The 20936-nt window shown below is 38.8% G+C and overlaps 1 protein-coding gene across 14 annotated transcripts in view; it reads left to right on the forward strand.

The window, feature by feature from the left end:
• SNAP91 (synaptosome associated protein 91) overlaps positions 1-20936 on the forward strand; it is a 63491-nt gene that overhangs the window by 24303 nt on the left and 18252 nt on the right. For 12 of the 14 annotated variants that reach the window (XM_059842526.1, XM_059842529.1, XM_059842528.1 and 9 more), the window contains exons 7-15: positions 829-940; positions 2285-2391; positions 3602-3643; positions 6818-6888; positions 8263-8290; positions 10040-10149; positions 10824-10951; positions 14837-14851; positions 14994-15164. In XM_059842526.1, the coding sequence (XP_059698509.1) occupies positions 829-940; positions 2285-2391; positions 3602-3643; positions 6818-6888; positions 8263-8290; positions 10040-10149; positions 10824-10951; positions 14837-14851; positions 14994-15164 (784 nt within the window). The remainder of the gene's footprint in view (positions 1-828; positions 941-2284; positions 2392-3601; positions 3644-6817; positions 6889-8262; positions 8291-10039; positions 10150-10823; positions 10952-14836; positions 14852-14993; positions 15165-20936) is intronic. The other 2 variants (XM_059842536.1, XM_059842537.1) reach the window with 1 other exon arrangement.

Genomic DNA, 20936 nt, shown 5'->3' on the forward strand with positions numbered 1-20936 from the left:
CCATTAAAATAGCACATGTACATTGTTTGGCTTCCTCAAAATCATCATCTGGTTTTCAGCTGTGAACTAAATTGGCTAATATTTAATCTAGACTCTTCGTAGAAATAAGTGTGTACAATGTATTTATGATGCTATGAATGCTGGTGGGATTGTTTATCTGACCTAAGGATAAAAACAGGAATCAGTTGTTGTAGAAGCCACAGTGTAATATTTCAAAGAGAATTTTGAAGGAATTCATACTTCTGTTGTTGGTGGGCAGCAAGATACACTTTGAGGTAGAAGAGCCCACTACAGCTCTCAGAGGAAAGGCTTTGAAGTACATGTCTCATTGTGCTTTCCATTCCTTAAATGGCATAGGAATTGTGATAGTGCTCTCAGAAGAGGAGATATTTTTAAGAAAAGAAAGACCTTTTAATAAATAAGCACCTATTTTCTTCCCAAGTTAATGTGAGAAAGGATCTTGACATCATTAGCCAAATACATTATCTCATAGACTAATAAGGTTTTGTTGAGCTCTGCTGTAAACTGCATCTTTTGTCCATTTCATTAAAACTGTAAACAGCATCTCTGCCTTCCTCTTCATCATGGTAAGTGGAGGAGCCAAAACTAAGATGTTTACTGTTGATGTGGATATTCCTCTGCTATAGTGGATTGTTTTGGAGTGGTGGAGGAAGCAATCCTTGATCTGCTAACCAAAACCTTTGTTCAGTGTCTTAGCATGAAGACTTCAGTGCTTGATTCTTCCTATAACAGCACCAAATGCCTGGTGTAAGCCAAAATGTTTGCATTTGACACTTGTTTTGTAAATAACTGATATTTTATTTGTAGGTTCACCCAAATGAACTGACAAATGGTGTCATAAATGCTGCATTCATGCTTCTGTTTAAAGATCTCATCAAACTTTTTGCTTGCTACAATGATGGGGTTATTAACTTACTAGGTAAGTAACCTGGCTTTTATCTCACATACCATGCATGAGTGAAGAATCAGTTTCAGATCTGCTTCAGTTTTTTTTAATTTCATTAAAGCTACATTTTTCTTGACTCTTCTAGTCTGAAATGAGAGAAGAATTTAAGCTGTACCCTCTTACATTAGTGTTTGTCTGAGGCTGGATCATCACATGCCCTTAAAGGTGTGCAGATAGATGCTTTAAAGACAGTGACCATCTCTGTGCTTAAAGAAATGTACAGTGCTGTGTGGGCATGTGTAATATGTCCTGTAAAGTTAGAAGCTTTTGCATTTTTAAGATACCCATATTTTTCTGTTTCATGTGACAGAATCAATTAGGCTTGCAAAGACCTCTGAGATAGTTGAATCCAGCCTGTGAGTGTACACCACGTTATCACCTAGACCATGGCACTGAGTGCCATCCAGTTTCTCCTTAAACACCTCCAGGCCTGGTGACTCCACCACCTCCCTGGGCAGCCCACTCCAGTGTCTGATCACCCTTCTCTGAAGAAATTCCTCCTAATGTCCAACCTAAACCTTCCTGGCACAGCTTATGGCTGTGTCTTCTTGCTGGTTGCCTGGGAGAAGAGACCAGCCCTCACCTGGCTATAACCTCCCTTCAGGTAGTTGTAGAGAGTGATAATGTTATGTGATAGCCTTGTAGGAAGTGATATACTCCTGCATAACATTCCTGATCTGCCTGAAAGCGTGACTGCCAAAACTGGATGCCCTCCACAACCCTACCTACCACCAGCCTACAAAGTGTAAAGGAGGCTGTGAGCACGTTCTGAAGCTCAGGCAGCCTGGTGTGATCACCAGCATGACACAATGGGTTAGGCATAAAAATTCAGTTGGAATTTCACTGTCTACTGCTACTTAAAGTGTAAGTTCAGGTTGAAATTTGTGGCAGCTGTGTTTAATAATGAACATAAATGGACTTTAGGGACTACTTAAGTGAAAAAAATACAGTTCTTTGAAGTGAAGACAATTTGGAAAGGACATATATTAGTATAGGTATCCTTAATTATTTTGAATTTTAAGTTGGGTAGCTGGTCCACCTGCTCACTTTTCAGTCTTTAAAAAAGTGACACACAATCACATGCAATGCTGTGGCTAGCTGAGGTTCAATTTTATGGCCTATGTAATTCTTCAGCAGCTCAGCTAGCCCAACTTCAAAACTATACTAGGCAAGAGATGCTACTAGATTAATGTCCAAGCAGTAAATGTTAATGTAGTGTCATATTCTTGACACGTGATTTTTGTGAAAACAAGACTTGTTGATCTAAGAACTAATGTAAAATATCTTAACTGAAATTTACCACATTATTTCTTTTAGAGAAATTTTTTGAAATGAAAAAGGGACAATGTAAAGATGCTCTTGAAATCTACAAACGATTTCTAACTCGAATGACCAGAGTATCAGAGTTTCTTAAAGTTGCAGAGGTAAGTGGCTTTTGGTCTTATGGAGGCAAACACTTAAGTATTTTGTGATTATTTTTTGTTTGTTTGTTTGTTTATTGTTTAGCACAAATGTAAAATATTAATTGCACTTGTTAAGCATTTGTCTCAATGGATCTTGGATCCATTGGATCCATCCAAGTGGATCTGGATCTTGGATCTGCTTCTTCAGGTCTTGTAGTTAAGCCTGCTTTGGACTTCTACATGTCTCTATGGTGCAGCCAAACTCAACTTTCCTGGTTAAATTCAGAGAGGACATAACTTCAAATGTTCAGTATTTTTGAGAAATGCTGTGGTAAATACATACCTCTAGGACAGGGTTGAACATTAGAGGAAGATACAGCAATTTGGAATAGAAACATGCAGATTTTTTCAGTCTGTCCGTTTAGTCTTTGCAGCCAGCCTTAAGTTAACTGTAATGTGAGATTGTCCCGGTTTTGCTCCTTGTTATCATCCTCTTATGTGGATAATAGGAATATTACATGGTTAATTAACTCCTTTGCTGGATTCCCATTTGCGGTAGTTGGCTCTTTGGCACAGGGTGCACATTTTCCATGTTTCAAACTTCATTATCATGGACAGTAGTAATGAGCTGAATAAAAAGTTTGTTTCTTTGCTAATTCACTTATCTGTGGAGAAGCCTGATAGACTCCTTAATGGCTTGTAATGTCGGATATGAATATTGACCTTGAGGGAGTAAAGTGCTTTAGAGGCATGGGTCAGCTTTTTGGACAGGGGTTATAGTGACTCTTCTTCAGGATTGTGAGGTGCAGTGGGGCCTGCTTTTCTTCTGCAAAAGCTGAGCTAGCAGTCACTCTGAAGAGCCACAGTGTGAAGCAGCAGGGCTATTAATAAAAGACTGCAGACTTAGACCTTAATTTGCTCTCCTCTGAGACAACAGTATATAACTAACCAGTGTATTTCAGTATAGAGTATGAGGTCCATGGGTGTGAAATCAAGCTCCATTTTCTTATCCTTTTATTTTAAATGGATATTTAATTTGTGGAGGGGAAAAAAAAACTGCTGCAGGTTGTTGAAGGTAGCTACTGGAAAGATGGACATGTCCTTTCTAACTTGTGGTATTTTTCTAAAGACAGGGTGCATTATAGCTTGAAGAGCAGTTCTACTCAAAATTAATGCCTGCTGCAGTGGAATAATGCACTTAGATTTTACCTTTACTCTTTTATCTCCACAGCAAGTTGGAATTGACAAAGGTGATATCCCTGATCTTACACAGGTAAGCTTCTCTTGTAGTCTTTGTGCATTTGTGTAATAAATAAAAGTTCTATAATTAGGAAAGCACACAGGAATGCAAATGTTGGTGAAGTCCTACCACCTAACATGCTGTAGCTGCTGGTCCATTTTAAGTATCACTTGCAAATTGGCCTGGGTGCCTGGCTTTGTGTTTAATGTAGAGAGAGTATTTACCTAGAGGAGATCCATGCCGAAGAGTTCACCTGTGGCAGTTTTTATGCCAGTAGAATTGGAACAGAAGAGCAACCCAACCTACTTAGCATCTGCAAACCCCAATTGTTCACATAGTTTTTGTTCATGCAGTTTTTGACAGCCTCTTGAAAGCCTGGTTTAAATCAACATCAGAATAGTGTCTCTCTCAATTAAACACCACTTAAAAATTCTCAAAGGGAGACATTGTGAGAAGGTGGGGATTGTTAATATTTGTGAATATCAGATACAATGGGGCTATAAAGTCTGGCCATCCTTTCAGCAGACAAAAGCAGTGTGTGCAATATTGGACCTAATCTTGAAATAGCTGATGCAGTGTTTTCCCCTAACTCTGTACCTCAGGGGCTCTTTTTTAACACAGTGGAGTCAGTGATGAACTAAGTCCTTAAACCAGGAGAAATTTCATCACCTTGATGAAATTTATAAGTTTCTGTGACACTTCTGTCTGACGTTGCACCAGCCTGTTCTGTGTCATTAGTCAGTGCTGCACTTGCTCAGCAGCCCCTTAGTTACCGCTACCTTCCACCCCATGAGCCAACACTTTAAAAAAGAGCAGTTCTTTTGGAAAGAAGGGGTCTCCAATGATCATTTCACCCAACTTCCTGACCACTTCAGTGTCTGCTCAGGTAGTCCCTCACAGCTGTATTCTCCCAAAGGCTGCTTGGGACTCACTTGCTAAGGCTAGCCTGAGGCATGCTGTATAGAGTATGTATAAGACCTCAACAGCATATTTCAGAGAGAAATAAATAAATAAAAGGTGAATAATAAAACTGAATTTCAGCTAACAATTAGTACATAATTCTATATAGTATCAATGGTACACCTATATTCCTATAGCAAGCCATGGCAGTAGTTGGTAGTGTTCTGCAGGAAGTTGGTTGTGTTACACTCCTTATGTACATACTCTGTAAATCTAGACAAGTGGTCCCAGGAGTGTAATCTGATAGTTGTCATCTTTGGAGTTTATAGTTTGGCTGCAGAATTTTGGAGGCTGAGAAGGCATCTTAGTCGCTAAAAATCTTGGCTCATTTTTATTTACTAGCATTTCCTAAAATATGACAGTTTTGCCCCTAGAAGCTAGTGGGGAATCCATATCTAAGGTTCCAGCACGATGCAGACTGATAGATTATCTAATGTTAAAGCAGTATCTAGAAGAAATTAAGCAATGTTCAGTTTTGAAAATTGGGTAACAGATAGTATGTCCTTTCCAAATTGTTGCATCTGAATAGAAATTTTCTGAAGCTTCTTCTCTGAATTCTGTTTGATAGATAAGCTTTATATTACCTTGCTGGTTTTTAAGAAACATTTGACTGATATACTGCAAAGCTATAGAAATATAGCTTTGAATATACTGGAATATAGCTTAATTTGATATATATATTAAATATAGCTTATGAATATACTGGAAAGCTATCTAAAATGTCTAGAGGTAACTGGTAACAGTATGCAATCCTTTTTTTTATATTTCTTTTTAAACATAGCTTTTACTTACATGTTAAAGTTTCACAAGGTGTATCTTGCAATATAGCCTTTTTGAATTCATTGAAGTCTGAATCCCTCTGGATTTTTTAGTTTGTTTTACCTTTCTTCTTTTACTTTCTGCTGGAGAATTCTTATAACTAGGTCACTTGTGTTTAACCAATTCTTATTATGCCCAAATGAATTAAAAGTTAATAGATATGCCTGTAAAAGCAGCAAGGTCAAGATGTCTCTTCATTGCTTATATATGTAGGATGTATTTAAACTCAGTCTGTCATTTAAGATTATTTTGAGCGTTTTAAATTTCTGGATGTGTTAAGTTACTGGGTTTAATGCTGAAATCAATATGCAGGCACTGTGCATTGTACAGCTGTGCATTGGTACTAGCAGGTGCTATGCATCCTGAAATATCTGATTCAGCCAGCCAGCTGGTTTTTCAGTATAGGAGCAGAGAATTGGCTGTTTCCAAGCATCACAAACTGACTTGTTTGATAATTACATCTGCCCTGAAATTAATGTTATTTATGAAAATAACATCATAGGTATTGCTGTCAAGAGTTGTGGTTGATCTGAAAGAGACTGGTAAAGAGAATTCCCTGTTTAGAGACTGATGAACTGATGAACTTTTAACCCTGATGAAATATTCAATTATTATATGCTACTGTGTCTCTCAAGGGTTTCTTCCCTTGTTGTTGATCTTCTAGGAGTCTACTTATCCAGACTCTATTTTTATACTGGAATAGCTAAGCCCAGTGTGCATTTGCAACTACTTTTTCTATCTGCCATTGTAACAGCAAGTGCCTGTGGGTATTGGCTGCTGACCACAAAAAGGTTGCTTAAAATAAAATCTAAGATCAGGGATGCCTGAAAAAGCCTAGTTTTTTATAGATGTCAAAAATAGAAATCTTTCTGCACTTCAAGCTAGCTGCACAGTAACCTCTGCCAGGGTACCATTTTGAGAACAGCTGTAAGGTTTTGTGATGTTGGGAGTCTGGAGCCAAAGGTAGCTCCTTCTGGGGGCATTGGAAAGGACTGTGTTTTGTTTAGGCTGGAAATGCTTTCTAACCCTCTGGCCATGGAAGGGAGGGATCTGACTACAAGCAAAACTATGTGTGACCTTGAACCCATGAATCCTAAAGTCAGCCCTGTGGATGCCTGTGCTGTTGTCCATGTTTAACACTGATTTAAAACATGATGAGCAGCAGCACATCCTGGATTTAGGCTTCAGGTGCTGCATAGTGGAGGTAAACAATTTCTCTCTGCAAATTTGGATCCAGTAACACATTTTTGAAAACTAGCTTTTCCTGTATACTTCTAGCATGGAAATCCACTGTTTCCACACTGATGTAAATAAAGTAACTGCATGAGCAGGCACATCATGGACTTCAGGGAAGTTGCTGCTGGATTTCAAACTGTGGTTAGATCACTGCAATACACTGAGGTGTGTATCTTTCTCTTCACTTTCAAGGCTCCCAGCAGTCTCATGGAGACCCTTGAGCAACATCTAAACTCACTGGAAGGAAAAAAACCTGGCAACAAGTAGGTATATATGTAGTGTACCATGTATCTAGGCATAATAGAGACAGTGTGAGGTTACTTGATGTTTAGGTTTGTCTCCCCCAACCTCCTTTTGTCACTTAGCTAGAAAATAAGACAAGGTTTTCCTTTCCTTTACAAAGTCATCTTAATGGCAACCTTTTCTTTGATTAATGATGGTGGGGGAAACACACAGAACAACTAGACACTTTCCAAAATGAACTAAAATTACTTGAGGAAAGCTAGAAGAAACTGGGGGTTTGCGTGCTGCTAAGGCTTTTAGCATCAAAATCTATTTCTTTTCTAATGATTTTGCATCTTCATACTAGATACTTGCCATGGCTAAGTCTAGGAAGGATTAAGCTAAACCTCTGTTTTCTCTTTCACTGTTGCTATCCTTACAATTTAGTGAAGGGTAAGTACATACTTTTACACATCACTTGCTTGCAGGCATGGCTATGTGAATTTTTAAAAGATTTTCTTGAGCACTTAGAAATAGATATTTTCTTTGGGTTGAGCTAAACTGTTCTTTGCTGTTGTATATAGTCATTAAGTTATTTTTTTGTCATTTCTGTGATTAGAATATCTGGAAGTCTTCTAATCTGTTCTGCAGCTCCTAGGACTTACCCAATTCAAATAACTTATGGGATGGATGCTAGTTCAATACTGGTGCAGCTTTATCTTCAGCTCCTCCTTTCATCTCTTAGATCAAAGCAGCTCTAAAAATATGTAGCAGTATTTTCATACCTCATAATGAAAGCAAACAAATGCACTGACGTGCATTTTAAGTTATGATTAAGGCTCTGTCAGTTACTGTTAGTGTGATTTTTGTGCATGTGGGAGAACTTTCAGCTTGAACTTTCCAACTCACTGTTTTCATACTTTTAAATGTAGTTATTTTCAAGTATTTCTGACTTTCTTTAAAAGAAAGTAGACTTTGAAAATTTGCTGACACATCCTCAGAAGACTTATGTTAGAGAACTGCTTCAGTATTGGTGGTGTTCTGCTGCTGTTGCATGGTTTTCTGATGTGGTGACATCTTGCCCCAGTAACTCTTTCCTGCTGGGTCCTGTAGGCCCCAAAGCAAGATATTTGCATGCATCTCTGCATTTCCTCCATTTACTAGAGCTTATTTAAAAGGCAGAATAATCCTTTGATGCCAGTTAGCTTAAAAGATTTATTTAAGATTTGAAGTAAAATTTACATTCCTTGTCTAAAGTGGCACATGGAAGTTTGAGAAATGTAGAGGGCATGCAATTGAAGAGATCTTCAGAAAGATCTCTTCATGCTTAGGGTTTGGTCTTTTTGCAGGAGTTTTGATGACCAGAAACGTAGTTTCCAAGCTGTACTTATCTGAAAACCCCCTTTTTTTTCTAGATCTGGGGCTCCTTCTCCTCTGAGCAAGGTAAATACTGCCAGTTGCTATACTAGACAATTCTTGTTCAGGTGATATGGTTCAGAACATTGTAAGGAGTTAAATTTCCATCTCTTAATCTACTTTTTAGACTTTGCCACCTAATTGACAAAATTAGATCTTTTAATGTCTTTATAAACAGTGGCCCCATAAGAGCATGTCACTGTTCTGAAGGGCTGCAGTGCTTGTGCCAGTCAGGATGCTAAGGAACTTCACCTGGATGTGATGACTGCTCCTTGTGAAAGCATAAAAGATACACATATTTTTATCTCAACTTGTTGGTTTTTTTTTTTTTCACTTTCATACCACATTAATTCTCACATCACCAAGAAACTTGCTCCAGGGTATTTCTCCTCCAAATCCTTCACTCCTTTAAAAGAGTTCTGACTCTTTTAAAACCATGTTCATGTGAAAAGCTAGGAAGAAAGGAAGAAAAGTTTCATCCATTATATCTAGTTTCAGAAATGACCTTCATTAGTGAGACTGCTGGCCTTAATTTAAAGCAAGAGTAGCCAGTGAAAATGCCTTGGTTTGAGTGTCAGATAAACTAATGAGCTTTATGGTGTTAGTAATAGTAGCTCCTGGTATCCCTGGAGCATTGCCAGGTGCCATAGCTGTGTCTCATAATGGGTGCTGTGGAGGAAAAACTCACTGAAATCTTCTGAATCTAATGCAGGGGGTTCAATGCTTGATTCTACAGAAAGCTCTTAAATTTCTTTCTAAAAAGCCCTTTACTAAAAAAACCCACAACAAAACCAAATGAAAAAAACAAAAACAAAGCCCCAGCTCTGGTGTTTACAAGAGCAGCTGGTGAGAACTACGTGATGGCTCAGAAAGTGTTCTTACAGCTTTAACCACATCTTCCTTGATGCACGTGAGGGATTGGGACCATTAATGGACCATTGGGACCATCAAACCTTACTATAGCTTTGAGGAGAGTCCAGAAAGCTTACACCCATCTGCTAGAGGTTTGATGATGGGATGGCAGTAGAAGAACTCAGGAGAAAATCTCTTGAAATTTGCCGTTCTTTTTCCTTCTTGGAAGTGGTCAGAATGGCAAACAGTACTAAAATTAGGACTTGTTTTCAGTTGTTAGATAAAGGATCTCTAGCATGTGAGATGCTGTAGCAAAGCTTACAGTATCTTTTGGAATTAAATTAACACTCTACAAGGTAACTTGAGTCTTCAAGTTCACAGAGGAGTTGTAATATACTCTCCTGGGTATCTGTCCTTGCCATACTTGAAGTATCTTTATCCAGAACTGGAGCAGCTGATGAAGCAAAGTCGTAGGATGAGCTGTCTTTTGTATCTTCCCAAGGACTTAACCCTGAGCACTGTTGATGGCTCTTTAAACTCTCTTCTGAAGGTTTACAACTAGTTTCTAACCATTTCTCTTCTCTCACCATTTCTGTGGTTAGAGTACTGAGGTGCTGTTGTGGACAAACAACTAATTCATTCCACAGACAAAATGAAGAGTCTGACAGTTATAGAAGGAAGCAACTCCTTTAGAATAAACCTTGTAGAAACTTTTTTCCTTCTTTGAAGTCACCTTGGGGTTTTTCAGCTCTACTACCATCTGAAAACTTAGTCCAGTCTTCCTTAAATTATTTCAGAGGAGAAAACAGCTCACAATAAAAAGACATTATGTCAAAATTGGGTTCTTAAAGTATGTGCATCTGTGCATGAGCTGGTTGGGGGAAATGCTGGTATATTGAATGTATATTTGAAATGTTTCTCCAGTCTTCTCCAGCCACAACTGTTACATCTCCTAGTTCTACTCCAGCAAAAACTATTGATACATCTCCTCCAGTTGATCTTTTTGCAACTTCATCTACAGCTGCTCCAGTCAGGTAAGTTAAAGAGTGTATTTGAGTTACCGAGCTTGATGTAGGTACCAAAGTCATTTGTTTGTTATTTAAGTGTTCTAGATGAACAAGATCTGGTTTCCTAAGTAAGTCACTGACTGGCTTAACCCATAGAAATTCTGCCAATTCTCTTCCACCTAAAGCCAGTTCATTGCCTAGAAATGCAGGATTCCTGCTTTCTGACATGGCATGATGCAATATGGCATGCAATATGGAAGGAGAATGGTGTGGTTTCAGTCACAACAGTTATTTTCTCTGTTTTCAGTTATTTTCTCATTTTTCACTTTCTGTTTTGGGTGTTGCAGTGGGCTTTCTTTTGGTTTGGTTAGTTGGGTTTGGGTTGGGGTTTGAGATTTATTTTGTTTGGTTATTTGGGGTCTTTTTAAAGAATTTTAAAGTCTCGTAGATCTGTTGCAATGCCATTATCAGGAAATGGAAGTAAGTTAATGTTTCCATCCTGGGTTGTAGCATATTCTTGGGACTCACTACACTAGAGCTGCTTATGGCCACTGCTCTAATCCTAAAGCCTGAAAAAAAAAGTCTCTATTTCATCCAAACTAAGGTTGATTCCTTAATCCAGTCATGACTTTAAAAAAAAAAAATGATTGAAATGGACAAATTCCTCCAGTATTTAATGTCTCTCTTCCTTTTCTTGGCAGCTCTTCCAAGCCATCCAGTGATCTCTTGGATCTTCAGCCAGATTTTGCCGGTACTGGGCAGGCAGCTCCAGCACCTGCTCCTGCAGGCGCTGCTGCTGCTGCTGCTGCTGGAGGCACTTCGTGGGGAGGTAGAGAAACCTCACTGTCAGCATCCCTTCTTGCAGTCTCCATCTTCTTGCCTGGCTGAACTGAAATCTGCCTCTTTCTCTGCTAGCACAGGATGTTCCCAACTCACTCCCAGGCTTCGGCTGACCTGACAGTCAGGCATCCCTCTGCAGCACAAGGCTGCTGCTTCTTTCCAGGGATATGCATAATAGTATAAGCTGCTTATAAGGGCCTGGCTGCAAAGCTGAGGGAGCCAGGATTATGTGACTAAAAGTGAGCAGGAGGGGGATGGATGAAGGTGAGCAGGTAGGGTAGGCACTCCAAAACAGAAGAACCAGACCTGCTTGCGTCTTTATTGGCAAGGTGGGGCTAGAAACCACCTCTTCTGTTCATGGAGCAAAGGCCACAGAGGAGAAACAAAAATACCTTTTAATAGGAGGAGAAACAAAAATACCTTTTAAAACAAAAATGCATGTAAAGCAAATGGTGGCAACTTAGTTCTGCTGCAAGCGTCATTACCTCTGACAAGACTTAACATATTTTAATAAAGTGTCTTCTGTGTGTGCTTAGAATACTAATATGGAAATAGAAGTAGAGGGCTAGCTGCTTTCAAAAAGGAATACCTAACCAGCTCTCTGAAATCTGACCCTGTTGTTCCAGGCAGCAGTAGCAGCTGGTGATCTGGAGGACCACAGTAAATGTAGGCAGTGCTCACTCTTGTCCCGTTAAAACAAGGAATTAGGCCAGTAAATGTGATTTAATTTATACAGTTGTAAACCGATTGTGGTGTAATCTTAAGGGATCCTGTGTGGCAGCTTAATGAACTCACCAGCCTGCTCCCTGCAGGAATGCAGCACTGAGTCATGCTGACTCTGCTGTCAGTGCTCTTACTGGCTACTGGTGCCTTCTGCAGTCCCTGTTTCTGTTCTTAGTTGTAATTCATTAAGGGTGACATTGTACTTCAGCCACTTCATTAAGAGAGAATAGCTAGGGCTGTCATGTAGATACTGTATTGCATATTCTAGTTTAATCTGTTGAATTAATTTCTTTTTTTATCCCTGCAAATGTCAATTTTATTAACAAAAAGATAATCTTACCCAGACAGCAAGACCAGAGAGTCATCTAGGATGACTCTCTAGGATGACATCTAGGATGACATCTAGGATGCCTGGGACTAATTATTCTGCAGTATTTTGATTGTGTCCTATTTGTCTTACTTTGTCATTGCCAAGCACTGAAATACAAGCTTTGAGATGTTTCAAAGAGCATGAAAGAGCTAACTTTTTTAAGCAGTTGCTCATTCCTGCAATTATAGAAATAAAAATAAATAGCAAGTAATATTGTAAAGTATTGATTTGCATAGAAAATGAAAGCTGATTTTTTTTTCTTTTTGGACAAAACACCTTTAGTTTGGAACTCAGGTGTTTTTATTCTTCTGAAGTACTAAAAACTTTAAAATTGACTAATAATGCCCTTAGTCTTACTCCATGACAGAAAAGGACAGCTAATTATTTTCCTATGGCCAGAGTTGTTACTACCATCATTAAGTATACTTCAGTCTTATCTTTCAGAATAGCATTTTGGTAACTTAGTAAGCTTCAGCTTTGTCTGCTTTACTGCTGGCAGCAGTCCAGGTGTGATGACATGTTACTGCACTGGAATCTTGCTTTTTGTTATTGTTGGTTTTGTTTTGTTTTCTTTTTGTTGGGGTTTTGTTTTGTTTTGTTTGAAGTCTCTGACAGAATAAAAGTATTTCACCTGGAGGGTAGGGCAGTTCTGAGGCAGATCCCTGATGCGAGGTAGTGAGCTCTCCATTCCTGGAGATTTTTCAAGACCTGACTAGTCTGAGCCATGACTGACCTGATCTGGTGTTGGGAGCACTGTTGTTCTGAGCAGAAGCGCGGACAAAATGACCTTCATTCCACTCAGGACTTTTGGGAGGCTGTGCAGCCATGCCTCCCTGCTACTTGAGCTGCCTATTCTTCTGGGCTACAGCAAGTTAATGTGGGAGCTCATGAGAAAATAGTACTAGAGGGAGGAAGCTGGAAGAAGTGCTGTGGTTCAGAATAGCCAGGAAAATCTGAATATCAAATACTTCCTGTTGCAGCATTAATACATATCAACAATAAACAGTCCTGCTTTTCTCAGTCTCGCTGGCAGTGCAGATTCTATGTATTTTGGCATATGCTATATATTCAGTATATTTGGATTATATTTGGGGTTATGTACATTACACTATATTTTGTTGTATACCTACTGTATTTCTGAATACATAATATGTCATTTTCCAAGTGAACTATAACTTGTGAAAATACACACTTCTGTGATATCAGGAGACCATCAAGACAGGATAATATGGTGCCTTGCAGCATACTGCAAGGAGAATAGATAGCCATTTAGCAGGTAGAGTAGACAAAACTGTGTTACAAAACATACAGTAGGTCAAAGTCTGCCTCTTTGTGAGGTTTTACTCAGATATAAAAGCAAACTGACTTGAATTTCTGCTCTGAACTACCTTACAGTGTGCCTTAGAACATGGATTTGCTATCAGTATTGTTATTTTAGTATTACTGTACAAAAAACCATTGTTTTTAATCATTCCCATATTAAGACTAGGTGTAGATTGCTGTGCTGGATAATTGTCACTTCACTGTATTGAGTTCTATAACATAATAAAAAAGGCATTGAAGACTAAGCTAACAGAACTTAAAAGTTTGCCAACAGTTGTTTATTTGAAGTCTAGCTGTGAGACATTCACCTGGTGTGCAGTAATGGGATACCAGAGTGCTGCATTTTTAATGTACTGTTCTGCTCCTTTAGAATGGTATTTTGGCTTAGTTCAGCTTGTGCCGTCAGTCTCAAGTAGAGCTCGCCCAAGGAACCAATTATGAAAATTGTAAACAACCTAAACGCAGGGTTTTGCTGCCTTTTTTACAAGTGTTGTAAAATAAAGACAGATTTGTGAAGGCAGGGCTGCACCTGCTCAAATCATTTTGCTTCCAAATGCTGACCCACAGTAGAGCATCAGGACTCTGCTTGCTGTTCAGTGTGGGTAAGATGAACCCATGACCCTGTTGTGGGTACAAAGAATCTAGGAGCAGCACTGAGATAGCAGTTAGTAAATAGGGAGCTACTGAGCTCAGACTATCCTAACTACAGAATAAAAATTTAATAGGACAAACTCATTAGTTTTTGCATGGTTTTTTTATATCTCGTAGTAGATTTTTATGTAGGCAAAACATAACTCTTGTGTTTGAGCTCAGTCTGACTGATCTTAGAGGACATCAAATTGTAGGATAGTCTGTCATTAAAGATGCTTCATTGGCTTTCAGGAACAGTTGACTAAGGAGCCAAACTTGGAGCAGAGCCAGTCTGCTTATGCTTATGCTGTCAACATTCATACTCCTCATAGCAAGTGTTAACAGAGTTAGTTGTTCCTGCAGAGCATGTCTGCTCTTTCATAAATGCAAAAAAGGCTTTTGAAGGCTTTTGCTCTATTGATTGATTTATTTATTTTGCACTTGACAGTTGTCCCAAGTCCAAGAACCACCACCTGTTTGTCTCTCAGAATATATTTGGGGACTAGGGATGCCATGTATCATATCCTGAAGTAACAACACTCTTTGCAAGGTGCTCACTGCTAAAGTACACTTGCTTTAGTGCCTGTTCTGTGAAGGGTTCTAGGGAAGTACGGGTTCTGCTGTGAAGAGTTATTAAACAGAATGAGCTTTGTCATGTCAGAATAACTTCCTGAATGTTAGAAAAGCAAGGGTAGAAATTCTGTTTCTAGACATAACCTAGCCATGTGATTTAGAATGAACATTTGGCTAATGAACATCTTCAATCTGGCGGTTCTACTAATTACTCTGTTTTTTTATTCTGCTGCCATTTTAATGGACAATCACTAGACCTCTTGGGAGAGGGTGAGTAGTATTTTCGATTACTAAGACCTCTGTATGTTAAGACCCCTCACAAAAAGCTCCAGCTTTCTGGAGCTGAGCAACTGTGGTCTTTGCCTTTCCCCTTACCTTTCCTGTTTGCTCTTCATTGCATGGTTGCATATAGATAATCTGGCTGCACTTTCCGGTGTTACCTCGGAGCCACAGATTTCAGATCCCTTTGCCCCAGAGCCTACTGCAGCTACTGCTCCAACTACTGATACTGCAACTACTACAGCTGCTGCCACTACAGCTACCACTGTCCCTGCTGCCACTGCTGAAGTGGATCTCTTTGGAGGTTAGTTTGGTTGCTGCAGTGCTCCACACCAGTTTGTGATGCAGTCAAAGCAATACTGAGCTCAGCTGTGTAGTAAGGCCTCTGGTTTAACCACCTGCATCAATATGGAAAAATATATGGAAAACTGTAAACCTTTAGACTGAGTAACCTTATGACTGAACAACTAAGAACAGTAGTTCTCAGGGCCACATGGGGGTAAGCAGGAATTGTTTCCACATTACTCAATAACTATGCACTTCACTACAATTTCTTAGAAAAGCAGCTGTGCTTTTGTGGTTGAAGAGGATGGATGTGGCAGTGTCCTCCCCTTCATTACGTGTCATGCTTGTGCTGTGTTGTCTTTCTTTTGGGTATTTCCTGCAAATAGAGTATGAAGCCAGCTGAAATGACTGCATTTCAGCAATCTTGAATCTGGATTTTATTTCATAAGTATTTGTAGTAAATTGAAGGGGTGATGACCTTGAACTAAATGTCAACTATGCAAACAATAATATGTAAAGGAAAAAAAGGAAAAAAATATTCTAAGAGTTTAGTCGTGCTCATTCAGTTTCTAATGTTATCTGCTATCCACTTGAGTAAGAATACATTTCCCACTGTATGTTGTCAGTTTTCTTGGTACTCCTGTGGAGCAGAAGGCTTCCCAACAACATGTCAGAAATTACATTTTTTTTGAACAATATACCAGTCCAGTAATGGAGAAACCTTCTCATTTACAAACTATGTTTAAGATCACCTGACTACTGTGTTTTTCTAGTTTTCACTTCTCTCATGCATACTTCCAGCATGACAGGGGATGTTAGGAATAAGTAATAGCTTATTTGCTATCAAGACTGAATTCCAGTATCTTCCCTGTGGGGTGTGTTTATTTATCACTTCTTGACAGGAGTGCCAGAGAGGTCTCATACATAAGCAGTTTGACTACAAAGGTGTTTCCTTAAGCCTGAAAGTTCCCACTTAGAAGTTTTTTTTAGGAGTGGCTTCAACAGACAGCACCAAAATATGCCGCGGTAAAGTGCTGAAAAGCCCTAAGCAAGGAATACAACTGCTACTTGCTGCTTACCCCTCCTTGTACAAAGATTGATAATAATTCAAGTGCCACAAGATCAGCTCGTTGAGAAACATCTTCGAAATTGTCGTGGGCAAGGTTCTTGATGCCACTAGGAGTGAGCAAGAGTCTGATGTTGGTTGCTCTCAGGAGCCTGTTGCAGAAGGCAGGGCCTGTGCTCATTAATAACCCTGCAGAGGCATAGAGTGTGAAAATTATGGTATGTAAGCACTGAGGTCGAGCCAGTCTTGGGTACTACACCTTCAAATTGCATTATTAATTTATTAACTTGGTAATTTAGTAATTAATTTAATAATTAATTAATTTAGTAATAGGTATATGACTTTTTGAAAAATGAAAGGATAGTTAAATGGATAGAAATCACTGTAAACTTGAAACAGGATTAGAAAAACAACTACCTGTCCTTGTTCTTCCAATCCTACAGCAGCAAGGTACAATTTTTTTCTACCTTTTCCACTACTCTGTGCCTGGAAAAACAGCTACTGCCAAATCATGTGCCTGCTTCCAGGCTTGTCAGGCAAAGACCAGGATGTGTTTAGTTTCTAGAGATTTAACTGATCATTAGATAAGTTAGTGACGCATGTTAAGAAGTGGAGCTTCACCCTTCAGTGTGGAAAGAATTTCACTCTTGCGGTATGTGGACTTCTGTGACTTGATCTCTTCCTTTAAAGAGAATGTATTTTGTCACTCAAATGCAATAAATCTCCAGTGGATTATATATTAGATGCACACTGATTTATTTTTCCTGGAATGCTTCAGAATGAAGCAAGGTTCTGTTATTTATGATAGCAGAAAACCTCTTGTTCTCAGTAAGAAAAATCTCTAAACACACTCAGCAGTAAAGATACTTTACAGTGCCTTCAAGACATCCAGTGGACAGATCCTTTTAAAATCTGTGAGTCTGTATTGAACTTCCATCTCTCTGCCCATGGCTTGAATTTTTTTTCTTTCAGCCCTCTTCTGAAGGCTGTGCTGTAAGTATATTCTAGCATCATCTGCTAACATTCCTTGTTACCTTAAGACTGTAAGAAGAGGTTGCAAGAAGAGGTTGTTTTTGGGCAGACACTGCTACTCTTTAGTGTTTGTGATGCTAGACATGCTTACACTTAATCCTTTTAAGGAGGTATTTCACTTTTGAGGTCCACTGGAGATAGAGTCTTCAGGGTCACCTTAACTTCTTGCAGCTTGCTAGGGCTTTGTTGCTTCACACAATTTCTTGTGGTCAGGTGTGGTAGGAGAAGGTTCAGGAGCAGTGATCTCAGGAGAAAGAATGTAAACAGTCTTCAGGGAGTGTCTGTGTAGGGAAAAAAGCTGAAAGCTGCACGGAAAAGGTGGCCAGGGAAGGAAGAAGCAGTAAGGAGGCTTTGGAATAACTGTTGACTGCACTCTATGGCTGATGCTTCAGCTGATAGGAGTCTGCATGCTGCCTAGGGCTGGGCTTTGTCTTTGAGAGATAAGATCTGCATTATGTGTTCATTGCCAATGTGGTATTGGAAAGCAGATGAGAAATGCAGGATTGATCCAGCATAGCTTTTTTAAAGAACTCCATCTCATTAGGAGGCAAACTTTCAGTGACCTGGGCCAACTTGAGGAACTCCTAATCGTGTTTCAAAGACAAACAAGAGTAGGCTGTTTTCAAAGAGCAGCTGGAATCATTTCTGTGAAAGAGAAATGCAAAGGTAGAAGAAAGGGAAAATATCTTGATATGCCACTCAGTAACAGAATTTGGGAACAGTATTTTTGGACATGTGTATTGTGCACTTGAGTTACATTTTGTTGTAGGATTACTCTGTAATCAGTGCAAGTAACAAGTCATGGCAGACACTGTGCAAATGTCAGTTATTAGGCATTAAGGTGATTTGAATTGTAAGTAGGCAGAGCTATGGTCTTCCTGTAAAGAAACTGCAGGCAAAGTGATGAAGACTTTTGGAAGTTAAGGGCTAATGAATGTCCCTTATGCTGGTACATGCTGGTATAGCAAGCTAGCACTTAGTTAATAAATACCAAACAAACAACAAATACTTTGCATAATTATTATTATTTCCTATCTCTGAGCATAGTGAAATATTTCTTAATAACTCAGGTCAGGTGTTCTATGTGAAATAGTAATGAAGGGTGACTGAAGAGGGAAAAATCTGGAAACAGCTTCTTCTGTACTTTTCAGTTCTATAATCTTTCCTCTACTTGTGACTTCCACAGGATTGTTTCATGTGTTTCATAATACATTAATGATTATAAGTCAGTTGTATCATTTGTGTGAGTAAACTTGTCACGTATTGATGCCATGGCGTCAAATAAAGCCTGAATTTATGAGATGAAAGGGATCACTCTGCAGGAACACTTATTTTGCTGCAGACAAGATGTATTGAAGCACTGCTTCAGTGTTTAACAACTTTGAAAGCCCCTTGTTTGCACATTATTTCAGCAAGAACTATATTTATGAATTCAAGTGTATTGCAGTACATAATACATACCTGTCACTCCTGCCAGATGTTCCATGCAGTGTGTACTTGCAAAGGTTTCAGCAACATCTTGTTAAATTTTCAGGATAAGAAAATCAAGTGAGGACCATATGTTACTTGTTTCTAGAAGTCAAAAGCTAAATTCATTTTTTAGACAGGAGATGCAAAAATATAAAAGAATACAGTAACTGCTTTAACGGGAGAAAATCTCTTACACTGCTGAATGTGCAAATGTAGCATTACTACAACAATATGGAGGAACAAAGAAGAAAATAAACTGTCCTTTTTTTAAACAATAAAATATGCAGATGTAATTGTATCTATTTTTGCATGTTATGCTGGATTTTAGCAGAGGGCAATTGTGCAGGAGCAGCAGAGCCTTTAGAAAAGAACTTAATAAGCACTAACTTAAGAAAAACCCAATGGCAAGCCCTTGGTTTAAGCTGTGAGTTGCAGGGTCACCTGTTCAGGTTGGTGTGTCTCTATGTTCATAAAACTTTCTTGAACTAATCAGACTAACTAATATTGGGAGTTTTTACTAATGACATTTTTCGTTTAGATTCCAGTATGAACTTAGGTTTTTATCCCACCTGTCATTTAACCCAAGTCTGATTCTGAAAAAATTTACAGTACTTGGCAAGAACCTTACTCGGAAGTGTCAGTAAAAAATAAAGAAATAAAGCTGGTGCCAAACTATTTCCTTCCATCTGTGGGCTAGAAGGAACTTGTGCCCACCTTAATATCTATGGCTGTTATATGTGGAACTTAATAGCCTAAATCTGGATAGGAATAGGTATCACTCTGAAGCTGAAGTGATCCCAACATAGAACTAGTGGCTAGCTCTATACATTCTGAATTTCTGCCTTAAATGTTATCTGGAGTCTGTCTTTTCATTCTGGGAAGTAATTATAAGTATGGGTGACCAATGTCTGTGCTATTGGCCTACAAGCTTGTGTGGGCACAAATGTGTTTCTTTGAAAGAGCCCAGGGAGCCCCTTCATCTGAAAGCTGGCTCTGTAGTGCAAAACGGATCACACATGATGCTACACAAAACATCTTCTCCATCAGGGTGATGCAGAACCCTTCAGTTCAGTTCTGTGCTGAATTCCTTCCACACGGTGCACGCCAGTGTCTGCTACACAAACAGCACTGGCATGTTTGACTCATTCTGATGTTTTTACTTGGACAACTGCCATCCAGTTTTGTTGTTGAACAACCCTGTTACTTGAAAAATAGAATTATGTTTGAAATGGCTTATTAGCAGGCCTTTTTTGCTACTAACTCATTTTAATTCTATTGTACAAGACTAGTGGGCTTTCTTCTCTTCTGTTGAAGTTTCGATGCATGTTCTCTTGAGCTTTTTAGATTACCTGGCACGAATTTGTTTTTAAAATTGTTGTTTTCATTTTAAAATTGACATTCAAGTTAAAGCATGTTAAGCTTTTTCCTGTGCTAATTTGACAGTGCAATTGCAGTATTCCCCAAAAGATTTTTTTAACTTGCTAATTCTTGTAACAGTAGAAAAATGTCCTTTACAAGCATCTTGAAGTATTTAATCCTCATTGTGCAGTCCTTTTTTGTGGAGAAAATGCTTGCCTATGAGGATAGTCCAAATGGCACTGTCCATTAGGACTACTTCATAGAATTAAGAGCTCAAATGCTGGTTTAAGCCTAGAAATAATGCTGTTCATAGCTTGAAATTTAAGCATGCCACTTGGGAACTGGCAAACAAAAAGAAAAAAGCAGTCAAAGAGCAAGCGGCAAACAAAAAAATTCAAAAAAACCTAATGAGCAAGTCATTCCAAAACCCCAAACCAGTCACTTTCTCTGACTTGGCTGATTGGCCTAGAAGTGATCCTAAAATGACAGACAGGTTATGGCTGGCCAGCCACTGGTTAAGATGAACAATCTTGATCTGTTTGAAGCAATCTGAGTAAATGTAACCTATGCATCACGTTATGGCTTCAGAAAGATCCAGTTGGAATACTGTTAAGAAACAAGTAAGTTCAATTTTTCAGATGTTGCATGACTGACTTGGCTCAAAGACTAGAAATGGTAGTTGCAAATATCTACCAGAGTAATTGGATTGTTATTCATAACAGAGCAAGGTACTATAAAAGTAAGCTCACAGCTGCAGATTAATCACATGTAATACAGGCTCTGAGCATGCAAGTTGTTAATATCTGCTCTTAAGTTAATTTTGTTAATTAGTTAATTTTGGGTAGTACATGAGCATGCTGCTCT

This window comes from Haemorhous mexicanus, chromosome 3, assembly GCF_027477595.1.
Source record: "Haemorhous mexicanus isolate bHaeMex1 chromosome 3, bHaeMex1.pri, whole genome shotgun sequence".
NCBI lineage: Eukaryota > Metazoa > Chordata > Aves > Passeriformes > Fringillidae > Haemorhous > Haemorhous mexicanus.